At 44.5% G+C, this 12,457-nt stretch overlaps 1 protein-coding gene across 12 annotated transcripts in view; it reads right to left on the reverse strand.

Annotated features, from left to right (window-relative positions):
- The window catches only part of MITF (melanocyte inducing transcription factor), a 100,119-nt gene that overhangs the window by 34,969 nt on the left and 52,693 nt on the right, over window positions 1-12,457 (reverse strand). For 10 of the 12 annotated variants that reach the window (XM_080605599.1, XM_080605593.1, XM_080605597.1 and 7 more), the window contains one exon: window positions 6,898-7,144. In XM_080605599.1, the coding sequence (XP_080461725.1) occupies window positions 6,898-7,144 (247 nt within the window). Of the gene's footprint in view, window positions 1-6,897; window positions 7,145-9,305; window positions 9,330-9,392; window positions 11,088-12,457 lie in introns of those variants that run through there. The other 2 variants (XM_080605596.1, XM_080605595.1) reach the window with 2 other exon arrangements.

The raw sequence follows: 12,457 nt of genomic DNA on the forward strand, positions 1-12,457 counted from the left end.
TTCATTTCCCAATCTGCCAAGCATCTAAAATCAGGCTGTTTTGCTGGGTCACAACAAAACTTACTGGAGCACAAGTGCCAAGAAGAAGAACCAGCCATGGGGATGCAGAGGGGATGCATGCATGACGAGCCAGGAGGATGTTTTTCCTTATTTTCACTAAAGCAAGTCTGCCCCTGAAGGTACTGATGAATTACAAGAGGTTCAGAAAACCTTCTGAAGGATTCAAGATCAGGCAAGCCCCAGATTCAAGATGTAAGCAGAATGCTAGCACAGTCTACTTTTCCTCTAGCCCACAAGTTTCAGGAGTGTTGCAATCTGAGCCTGTCGTTAATTATTAAAAGGAAGATTTACAGTAATAATAATTTAATTCTCTAAGTCAGACAGACAGAACTAACCAGATCCACTGGCTAGCAATTGATGATGTAAGAAATCCTAAGTGGATGCTGCCACACAGAATTGTTCTTCAGAGAAGTGCAAAGACAGCAGCCTAGTGATCCAATTCTAGCTTGACCCTCTCATTTCATTTCTGAGGAATGCCTCTTCTGTGCGTAAAGAAAGGAAAAAAAAGATTTTTCTGTAAATATTTTAACTGAAGAATGCTGCATGAATATCTTCCTAAGGAAACACAAAGCAAATGTGTTCCATCCTCAGTTCAGGGACAATTTCCACTGCAAGCAGTACAGAGGTGCATTGCTAAAATGGACCCTTTTGGTCAAAGAACAAGACACGAAGCTGGCACCTATCTCTGAGGGATAAAGAGTTAAAACAGCTACCCATCTCCTCAGCTGACCCACTACTATTGTGAGGGCAGTGTTCAGCTGAATTCCATCAGGCCACGCTGTCTTAACACAACGTGACATGTTCCTCTTCAAGATCTTCGAATTTTTTTCTCCTCTCTGCTTTTCAGCAGCATACGCTAGAAAATAAATACACCCCAAAAGCCAAATGGTAATCCAAGCACAAAATAATATTTAATTATATAGTAGGGGGTGGTGGGGAGACTGAGTAATTTATTTCATTATTTTTTTTAAAGTAAAAGACTCACCAGGCCCTTCGCAGACAACACAATACTGGTTTTTGTTTCAAGTTCATAACTTGGCTCTTAAAGTAGTTGATAATGAACCAGCAGGCATTATTTTAAATCAACCAGTTTTATTAAATGAGCCAGAAAGGAAAGAGGCAGGGCTAATTACCAGCATTCCTTGATGAATTACCTAGCGGTGTGTGGTAAATCTCTGGGCGTCTTTGTCTTTATCCCCAAATTTATCCCTTACTTATTTCTCAAGAGGTTAAAGGACATGGGGCTAATTAAGGCACCAATCCAATGACAGACAGAATCATTCAAGGTAAGGCTGGTTTTTACTCTTTCAAGCTTTTGCATCTCTGCCTGGTACTTCTTAATCTAATTTCTTTTTTTTTTTTTTTTTTCCCCTTAATATAACTGCTGGGGAGGGGGGAGGAAAAGCGCTAATCTTGTCACGGTCAGGCAGGTTGAAATTGCCATGCAGTGCTGGGCAAAACGCTGCATATTTGTAATTTAGCCAATAAGAAATTCCTTAAGCCTCTCCTGAATGGCAGGAATGTCTCTAGCTTGTCACTTTGAATTCATTCACTACACAGGTTCAGCCCCTCGGAGAATAATGCTGCCAAACTAGCCGAAGAACTGAAATATTTGCGAGCGTACATAATGCCTGAAGATTACTTTAAGCAGATCTGAGTTTTCACATTTCAACATTTAACGTCTGTCAAAGCCGTCGACAGAGGCCTCCCCAGACCTCCACATGACTCCCCCCGGCCTTCAGCGCCGTGGGGGGCTCCGGGCTCTGCTTGCTGCCCAGGGAGCTGCGGAGGCAACCAGCACAACCACAGTGACCAGCACTGACCCCTTCCATCTCCTTGGCTCAACCAGTAAAGGGTGGTAAGGTGGTTTTATTTTAAACTGACTTGGGCTGAGACAGGGTTTGATACAACCTAGGCAACACACACACGGACACCCACAGGAAAAGGAGATTTGGGATGAAGGGTGAAGGCAGGGTTTGCACTAGCAGTCAAGCAGTCAGACACTTGTACACAGAAGTACGTTGCCCCCTTGAATTCCACGCATGTTTAACATCCAATAACCTCTGCGTTGAGCAAGAGTTTACATTTTACCTCTAGTACTCACCACAGATGTTAGAGCCAGTTCTCATTCTGGAGAAGCTTACAACCCACAAAGCAAGCAAAAGATTGAAGGCCCGAGAGATATCTTACTTACGTGAAGGCTTAAGACAGGCTTTAGAGGTTCTGTGGTTAAAAGCAAGTTTTTCTTTCTGAAGAACGTGCTGTGGGCTGAAGTTACACTCACCAACTCTGTTGTGTTGTATCTGCAGTTCGGCAAGACCTGGTCTGGCAAATCACTTCTCCGAGTTACAAATACGTGCCAGGCTTGCTTAACATACTGGCACACACCGCTATCTGCTATTGTCAGGTTCGATTAACTTAACTTTTGATCAGATAAGCATTTCCACAAACACACATTTACTGTAGCAGATGCTACCACACGTTTATCTTGACATCCCATTGTTCCTGTTCTACAGGACTGTAGGACAGATAGATTGATCTCCCATACAATGAAGTCTCATGGTAATTATTACACCAGGAATACTATTTCTAACTGCACAGCCTTCCCTGGTAAGCAGAAGGACTACATTAACACCACAGGTCGCTCTTCGTAACAGGGCACGCTGGAAAAGGTCTAGGAAGAGGCATTTTTTGATACTTGTCCATAGCCATTAACATCACTCAGAAGGCATGCTTGGCATTTCAAAAGAAATACAGGGTATCTGATGCAAAGAGCTTATCGTGGTGGCGCATTTAAAACCTGAATGAACAATGACACGAGGGTTAAAGCAAGAGGCCAGCCGGGCCTCCCGCATTGTCCCAGACAGCCCGGCTGCGCCGCTGCGCTTCTGTTGACTCTGGAAAAGCTGCTGGAAGGAGAAAGATAAGCGTGAGCTACAGCAGTGCCAGGGGGGGCAGTAAGGTGGGTGAATGGACCCACTCTGGCATCAGTAGTGATCAGCCTGCAACGCTGCCGTGAGATGGGCAAAGAATAACAAAGCAAGAGCGGAAATGCAGTAAACACCGGTTGGTTGTAGACTTTGAAAAGGAGGTATTGCAGCTCGTTTGGGACCCCAGGCAGAAGAAAACCTGGGATGGATGTCTGCTGCCCACTGGTGACGTTTTCAATCCTGCCTGACCTGGTAATGCTGTCAAAGGAATTACTTTGCAGTTCTGCAGGCCGAGGATGCTCCCAGACATAAGGGTCAGTACACATACTAGGACTACAGGTGTAAAAATGATTTTGTGATATCAAGAAGGAAGACATTAACAGATGAAGCTTGAGACCCACTATGGGAAAACTTTTTAACAGGCCAGCTTCCCTACAAACCTAGGGTGGATTCTCTCAATTTCTAATAGCCAAGGGTTTCGTCCCCTGTAACAAACTGAGCTCCACAAGGACTAACAGCTGCACTGTTCTGCGGATGGACGGCCTGGGAGCAGGACTAGCTTCTCATCACTTCCCACAGGTGACAGGCAGAGACCTGATGCCCAACCTCCTCCAGCACCGGGCTGACCCCACTTACAGAACTGCGGGGATCTGTTCGCAGAGGTCAGGCCTGCAACACCCAGCACTGAGAGCTGCAGAGGTGCTTCTGCTCCAGCAGGAAAGGAATCCTGCCGGACAGGAGGATAAACAACAACAACAGGAACAACTTCTTGCTATCAAGGACACAAAGCCATAATACACCTGTATGGAAGAAACGATTTTATAAAGAAAACCATTGAAGATATTTTAAGAAGAATTCTGTACAAAAGAAGTTAATTCCTTAAATAAAAAGTATTGACTGTGTACATCGGGCTCCTGATCGAACGCTAACAGGGCTTGGGACCCTTCCAACAATCAACACATTTTAAGTTACTTTCTCCTATTTCCAAGACAGAGCAAGAAGTTGAAGCAGGGCAGAAGCAAAGAACCTCCTGTGACACCTCCACGTAGCCTTAGACCTAACCAGCAGCAGGAGACGGATGAGAAGATGCTTAAAGACAAACTAGCCCGTATGTCTGTGAAATCTAACATCAGTGGAGCAGAATGACAACTGAAACTCCTAACAAACTGTCCTGCTATTAGATGAGAAGAGATACTGCTTGATAGGTATTAGCCCCGTTCCTAGTCCATCACAAAATTAGGCTTCACTAAGCAACACTACATTTTAATTCCAACAGGTCACTTCCTACCTTGTCAAGCTACATTACTTGACATAGAAATGATGCAATAAGAAGTCATTACTCAAGAAAATAAAATCCTATTTATTCATATACCCTTGAATGTAATGGCCACATTATGTAACTTGGAAATTCCTACGCAATGTGACATGGATTAGTATGTATTACTCTTTCTTTCTGTACTGTTTCTACATGACAATTTAAACATCTTTAAAACAAATACAAAATGCAAACTCATCAACAGTTTCAGCTTCTTTTTAAACTAGTCATTCCAAACTACCGTCCTCAGACACTCAACTACTATTCCCCTAATATCGTGAGATATGGGACACAGCAAGCCACACAGTGTAATTACATAATTCAAAGAGTGAACAAAATCAACACGTTGCTTTTTCTTCTCTCTCTTTTTCTAATGTGATTTTAAATTCTATAAAAATCATCAAAACTAACAACAAAGCAGCTGCCACTTTTGGCCTTATTTGTGTAGTAACGTTCAAAAAGCTTTTTTAAAGAAAATTGCCTTCCAGATTAACATTTCTCAAAGTGTAAAAATCCCCTTTTTGTCCATCTCATTCTTTAAGGTCACTAAATCCAGACCATCTGGATAATAAAGTTACCACGTGTAGTTCCCTATTCACCTAATTAAAACTTCTGTACAGCTCGTATGGATAATTTGTCTACAGCTAAAAGCAACTGAAGTGTAAAAAGCAGCTCCGGGGAAATGATGTCACTAGAACCAGGTTACTGCTGCCAGAGCTGGCTGTCAGCCTATCGGCACCAGGAAGATCCCAATTTACTGTTAAACACATCTTTTGAGCCAAGCAACCTATTTCATCATCATCATCATCATAAATCATATGAACTTTCCAGTAAAATCCTGTTCGCACTGAAACATCAGTAGGAAATGTTTTAATGTTTAAAATAAATTACAAAACATGACTTCGAGCCTGGTATTTAGCGCTTTTTTTTTTTTTTTGTACAGAGTTGGTCCAGTCTGGTATCAGTAAGGAAAAAAGCAAGAATCTTTAGCTGCTTCCACTAAAAACATAAGCAACAGAAGTGAGCAAACCAGTCTCTCTTCTCTCAAACCCAGCAAGAGACCAAGAGGACTTGGTTTTGCTAATTTTGGCTGTTACTTATGTAAAGGTAGATAACGAGGAGTCAGACGCCGTTTTGCGTGTTTCCACAGCCATTACCTATAACACACGACTCTCTGTTGCCAAAAAGCCTTGCTGCTAGGTGTTACTTTTAATTTACAAGCCAGGTAAGGATGCACTCACATAGTTTTTCGCTCTATGGGGTCAAGCATGCTGCCCAGGAATGGGGACAGATGCTTCCTCTGTGATCCCAAAGGACAAGGATTCACACTGGAGTCCTTCACATGAATTTAACAAATTCAGGGTGGACAAGCATTAAGACAAAATAGCTTTTCCCAATTAATTTTAGACTCCTCAGTATACACACTCGCACACACGCTCAAAGTGTGTTGTACACACCTTTCCTTTAAAAAATAAATATGTAACTCAAAATTCAAATGCCTTCTTTTTGCTCTGAGATCTACGCTGTAGACCACACTTGAGTATATTCTAGTATTCCCATCAAGTATTAATTTTGGCACTGTCAACACAATACCATAATGCAGGTTCAATAAACAAAAGGACCCTACATTTCCCCCATAAAACAGTCATGCTGAGACTGTCTTGAAATACTGCATCTGCAAGCCTATTTTAAGGCTAAATCTTGGAATACACATCATCGATATAGAGCAGTGATGGGCAAAGTACAAGAATGCATTGTAAGCAAGTTCAATTAACTTATCTGGTAAGAAAATGCTTACCAACTGAAAGCAATTACCAAATATCCAACTGCAATAAAAAGATCTAGCACTAATGCTGAGCAAATAAATAACTTTTCAAAAAGCTAACGAAAATTTTACTGTCATATTTTTACATCACTTTTTACATTCTTTTACTAACACATTTTCACATTGTTTTACTCTATGCAGACTTACCCTGTGCATGAAATTCTCTTTTCTTCTAGTTGAACAAGTTTTTCCCCGAGTAATTAGCAAGCTACATCCCCTTTGACAGAGAGATACTAACAAGCTCCTACAGTTTCCAGTAAGACAAGGAATCCAAAGCTACTAATAGCAAACAAGTCATTTAAGCAAAAAAGGATTACAAAGGCTTGTTGCAAGAGCCTGGAAACTCACCCATATTTCAGATTAAGGCTTTCTGAGGAACTCTTTTGTAATGAGTTTTGACTGAAATTTTTTAAAATATGTATTTTTTAAATGAAATATTGATTTAAATATGTATCAATAATTTCTTCTTTGGAAAAACACTAAGTGCCAGAAAGACTGGACAATGATTTCCAATGGGAAAACTAGAGAAACTGTAGTTTTATAACAAAACCTCCCTCGAGATCTCAAAGTGTAAAGAAAAAAAATCACAAACTAAGAAGGATTTCTACTCTTCGGTACCAGGACACCAAAGTAAGCTGCGAATCAAGCCACAGCACAGCTTACTTGCAAGACTTTGTTTCCCAAAGTACCTGTCACCCCATCCCTAGGGCACATAAAGTCCACTTCAATGAGAGCTACGACACGGAGCGGCGGAGCCGCCGACGTACCTTGAGGACCTCCATGGGTACCTGCGTGGCGGGGGGCAGGCTGGCGGGGACGCTGACGTTGATGGCAGGTGTCTGGCTGACGGGAACTCTCTGCTGCATGAACTGGGCTGCTTGCTGCTTCTGCTGCTGCTCCCGACGCTCCTGCTCCTGCATCTGCTCACGCATGAGCTGCTGCCGTAGCAGGATTCGTGAGGTCATGCTGGAGGAGCTTAAGGGAGGCTTGGAAGCGCCAGGATGCTCGGAATTGCTGTGGGAAGACCAGAGAGAGACAGCTCAGCTTCTACCAGCGCCTTCATCGCTCAGGGTTTGCAGAATTGTTCTGGGGCACGGAGCAGAATCCGCGAGGATACGCGGCACCACACAACGGCGAGCTCGGAGCCGACCCACCGCAGGCACTTAGCGGCGCGTTAGGCTGCCTTAACTTCGCAGCAACTACACATTTCCAAATGCCAATATCCAGCTGTAAAAAGTGATTTACTACTCTTACAGCAACCATCCATGAGAAAAACAAATGCTTTTATAGGTAGCAGCAGGCACTCATATCCCTTTTTTTTTTTTAATAAGTATGGAAAGGTTGAATCATGTCTAATGATAGGTATAGGTAATACACCAGGTCTAATCACCTACCTCAAAATAAATAAAGAAATTCTACCTCTTCCATAAAAGCACAATAAAGTACAGTTATTTTCTGCAAAATACTACCTGGGGGTTGGATTTGCTGATGGTGACATTCTTCATAGCTAGAAACCCGACCCCAAAAGCAGCAGCTCCCACCTGAGGCCTACCAGCATCTCCTGGGTGCGGCGAGATGCAGGAGCAGGCAGCACAAACAGTCACGGCTTTCTTTCAGTCACCCTTACCAAAGCCTGTTGTGCTGCCCGGGCGAACACACTACTCACCTTTACCTGCTAAGAGCCCTCGACAGACCGAACATCCCAGCAGGTAAGGCGGGACAAACCCAGGAGTTTGCCATAAACCGCAAAGATGCCTCCTGAAAGACCCCATCACTTTGTTCGCCCCCAGGAGTAAAACTCCATTTACAAGACACTTCTGTTGCGTCCTTAAGATGGAGCAATTAAGGGAGGTAAATACCAAGGTACACATCCTTGGAGGGAAGGAAGTTAGCAGCGGCTAGGAACCCATGACTCCGTGCATCCACATGAGAAGGCGCCACAGCGCGTGTAAATGACGGCACTTGGTTTCTAATCCTAACTGAGGACGGACACCCAGTGCACACCGGGCTGGAGGGGAACACGGGATGCCTGGGGAAGCCGGCAGCAGCTGTCCCGCTCCAGGAGCGAGCTGCCTGTGAGCCCCCTGCCTCTGCTCCCCGCGTCTCAGTGCGGTGCTGGGCAGCTCGCGAGCCAGCATCAGCCCCTGGAGGCTGCGGGCATCGAGAGCCCCGTCTGCTTGGGCACGCTTAGAAGCCTGTGAGATTTGTTTAGGACCAACGTTGTGTTCATAGGGGAAATGAAAAAGGAGAGCCCACGCTTACTTGCACAAGAGATCAAGAGAGCTCGCCTTCTGGGGGCAGGGAAGGAGCGCTGGGAGGAGGCAGCCTTGCTATTTAAGACCTGTCAGGTTGAAACACTCACAGAGACACTGATCCTTTTGATAAAACAAGAGAAAACCTTTGTGGTGAAACTAATGCAGCTGCGGAATAATCGCACTAATTAGCTGCTCAAGACAAGTCACTGACTGTGATACTCGTAAAAACACCACCCTCCCAATTAACGGCGGAGCATTCTCACATCTCAGCCCAGCAGCCCGTTTCCTGGCCGCAGCCGCTTTTGAACGCACATCTGAACCACTCACGAAGTCTCCCTCCAGTTTGGAAACGTGCATTTGTACAGCTAGGATAGTTACAGGTCTCCAGAAAGGTCTCCAAACCTTTTTGATCACATACCCCCAACCACTAAAAAAAAAAATACTGAGCACACACCCCCAATAGAGAGAAGAGCAGAGAACAGCACCTTCTCTGCTACTGCATGGCCAACAGGAAAGAATGGCATGACAAGTGGGAAGGAGCCCTGCGGATTTGCTTACTTGCCCTTTCCTCATCCCAGCTCACGCTGCCCAGAAACGCTGAGAGAGCCGACGTTCCTCCAGCACCGCATTGAATCAAACTTTCTTGCTCTTCTGGGCTACACAGATGTTTTAGGATGCTCTCAGCAGCGAAGGCACCCAAGCCCTGAATGAAGGAATCACTGGGAACAACGTGCCGTCAAACCGTAGCTATTGCCAGCAACGCGTTTGAGTTTAAATAATGCCTGGATCTGCCAGAAACACAGCCTGGAGGCTGCTACACAATACCTGCCTGCCTGCCAAGACGCTCATTTCACAAGCACTGCAAGTGGAACTGGACGAACAAAACCGCTCCCAACACTCAGCTGTCCTGTGGTTGTCACCTGGGGACCGGGAAGCTCTCAGCGCACGCAGGGCCATCTCTCCACTTCAGGGCTGAAGCGGCACTTCTTCCGTTCGCTGTCACTCACCGAGAGCAGCGCAGATGAAACGTGGAAGCAGAAAACCGTCTGAAAGCTCCCCTTGGTATTTCATTCTCTAAGGCTGTCCCTCACAACTCCCAGCCTCCATGCCCTGCTCCAGCCGCGCACCACACTGCGCAACGCTCCGAGACGGAACGGAGGGTGCTCTGGGCTTCATCACCACGTACCCTCCCGAAAGCAAATAGAAGAAACTGTATCAGAAACTCACTTTTACATTAAAAAAAAAAAATTAAACGCTTAGTCAAGAGTGTACTGCAAAGTTGCACTTTGAAAGCTGCCTGACCTTTAAGCGCTGCGCAGGGTGAGACACCGCAGCGCGGTGCGGAGCCTGGGCACGTGGACGCCGAGCTCTCATACAAGGCCTGACTCACCCAGGCATTGCGCAGTCAGATCCAGAACCCACACATGCAACCGATACGCGATGCGACTGAGATACTTCCTGCAAACATGGTTATGGATATCATTTAATTGCAATAAATGAAACCGACTCATCCTCTTAATTGGCAGATGATTAAACCAGTTATCCATTAGCAGTCTAATAAACACAGTGTAATACAGACAGAGTTATTAGTTATGAATGTCATATGCCAATTCAATTAATCATTAAGTGATAGCATTCTATTAAATAAATTTAAATTACATATCCTTTGTTCAGATGCCTGGGAAACGTTAGTTACCGTATGCACACACTGTAATGCCGATGGCTGTTACATAATACAAAACAACTGGTCAGATTAAAACCAAGTTTTATTTCGTTGCTATCAACTCAAGTGATTACAGACCCCATACGGTTTGGAATCATCCTACCTGCCTAGATGGGTACCAGTGATTTGATTTGTGTCTCCTCGGACAAAAAGCCAAACTAGTCAAAAGTTAATCAATTGTTTTCGATTCCTACAAACTGATTAAATGTGTTCTCCAGTACACATGCATTACTTGTCTTGTTTGCACACATTATTTTGCATTATCCACATATTTGTTAAAAAACCCAGTTCCAAATTATTATTTTTAATTCCAACATTAGGTTTATTAGACAAACTACAAGTTAAAAGCACGGACCAACTACTCAAACCCAAAGCTCTTCCAAACAGTTCTTCATTTAAAAACACACACAAAACAAACAAACCAACCACCTGTTTGTCCATCACTCTCTTGTTCTCTGGCAACAGCCATGGGATACTTGGCTTCAGACAGGATCTGACAAATGCCTACCTGAAACGTTTCAGATAGGTATGTGCGCAGCTGACCTACGTGTCAGAGGGTGACGCTCAGCAGAAGACATTCTGAAGACACCATCAAGAAACACGTCCAGGAGATCTGACATTTTGGTAATGACTTCTCATTTCTGGTTCTGTGAATAGCCCAACAGCCTGTGCCCCACATTTGCCTGCTGCACATGGAAGTTGTAGCTAAAACAATACTCATCTTTTCCACACCCTGCAATCTTTACCCAGCAAAGAGGCTTCTCAGGGCTTTTTCATTTATTCTGGTTTGTCTGAACTAGAATTTGATCGAGTTTAGCATTAAAAAAAGATTTAGCAAAAGGTTTAGGGGAGGGAGTCCCTGTCAGTATGGTATGAAGCCACTGGTTTTGGCTGATATGCCAGAAGGCAGAGACTGTGCCTGATACAGAATAGCACCAGCCTGGAGAGCTCGTTCTGGCTCTGCCCTTCAGACACCCCCCCCCCCCCCCAGCCCCAGGTTCCTTGGGCATAGGTGAACAAGAATCAAGTAAAATACATCCAAAAAAAAAAAAGCCTCTCAGTTAGCCATCAGTCCTTTTACTTACAAGGTCTCCAGCCACTCCACACGTAGTCTTGCCTAGAGGGGAGTGCAGTAGCAGCACAGATTTCACAAGACTTGAAAGTGGAATGAAAAAAAAAAACAACAAGCTTTCAAAAAACACTTGCTTTGGCAAGACCTACTACTGGCCTGCTGTACGCAGAGCAATGGCACACAAGAGGGAGGTCATTGTTCTCTGTCCATGCCAACTGTTTAGCAGTGGGTTAGCCTGCAGAAAAATCAGCCAAGAGAAGCAGAAGTTGTAGTGCCTCCAGAAATCCATGGAGCTGCACCAGACCTTAGAGGTCTGAGGTAAGAAACGGGATTTAAATGCTTATATTTAATGCCTTACCCTTACTTCATTCATCAGTATTTATGGAGAAAAGCAAGGCATCCACACTGAAGCATCTGATATTAGCATAAGAACATCACTCCTGATCTTGAAAGCAAGCAGATGAAAGGTTGCCAACAATTCAAACACCCGGCCTGACCTACAGAAGGCATTATCAAAAGAGACACCGGCACAACTCCCCTCCGATACTACTCCTGCTCAACGAGCGCTATCGGTTCTCTCAAAACAACTTATTTCTAGAGATTCCAGTTGCAGTGTCTCTACCAAGCAGTAAAAACTCCAGGCACTTTTTGTTGCCAGTACTATAAACGTTAGCAGCATCTAACCTGCCTGTCAGCATTGCTGTTTGCCACAGGGATGAGCAACAGAAAAGGGAAGGATACCAAAAGAGAAGACAAAAGAAAAGTAAATATAAGAGGGAGCTGATTACAACAAAAATAAAAAGTTTTCTCCCCTATCTTCAGCCATCGAGAGGGATTCTAGGTACAGGAAAACTACCCCAGCAATTTCCCAGCAGCACTCTGTACTTCATTCCTAAAATTTAATAATTGATTGTGGGTTACGGCGACACTCCGCTCAGCGAGCCAATTGGCTGGCACTGAACCGGCATATCAATGCTAAAAAAAATTGGCACCCCTTTATGTCCTTTGTTGTCAAGGACAGAGCAGTAAGGCCAGCAATTACATAAATGGTGCAGGACCTTTATCAGCCTCCACAGTAAGGCAAGGGCTGTTTCCTTTTTAATAAAGGTTTCTGCATTTGAAAGTTACACGTTCGAAGAGACGTGCTGCCTGCTGTGGCACCTGCTCCACCATCATCCAGGCAAACGTTTTCCTCTCCCTCCAGTGCCCTCTTCCTCCGACGCACACAGTCAGCGACGTCCCCTACCCAGGAGCTAATGGCTGAGCTACAAACAGAA

Source organism: Anser brachyrhynchus, assembly GCF_964034855.1.
Source record: "Anser brachyrhynchus genome assembly, chromosome: 10".
NCBI lineage: Eukaryota > Metazoa > Chordata > Aves > Anseriformes > Anatidae > Anser > Anser brachyrhynchus.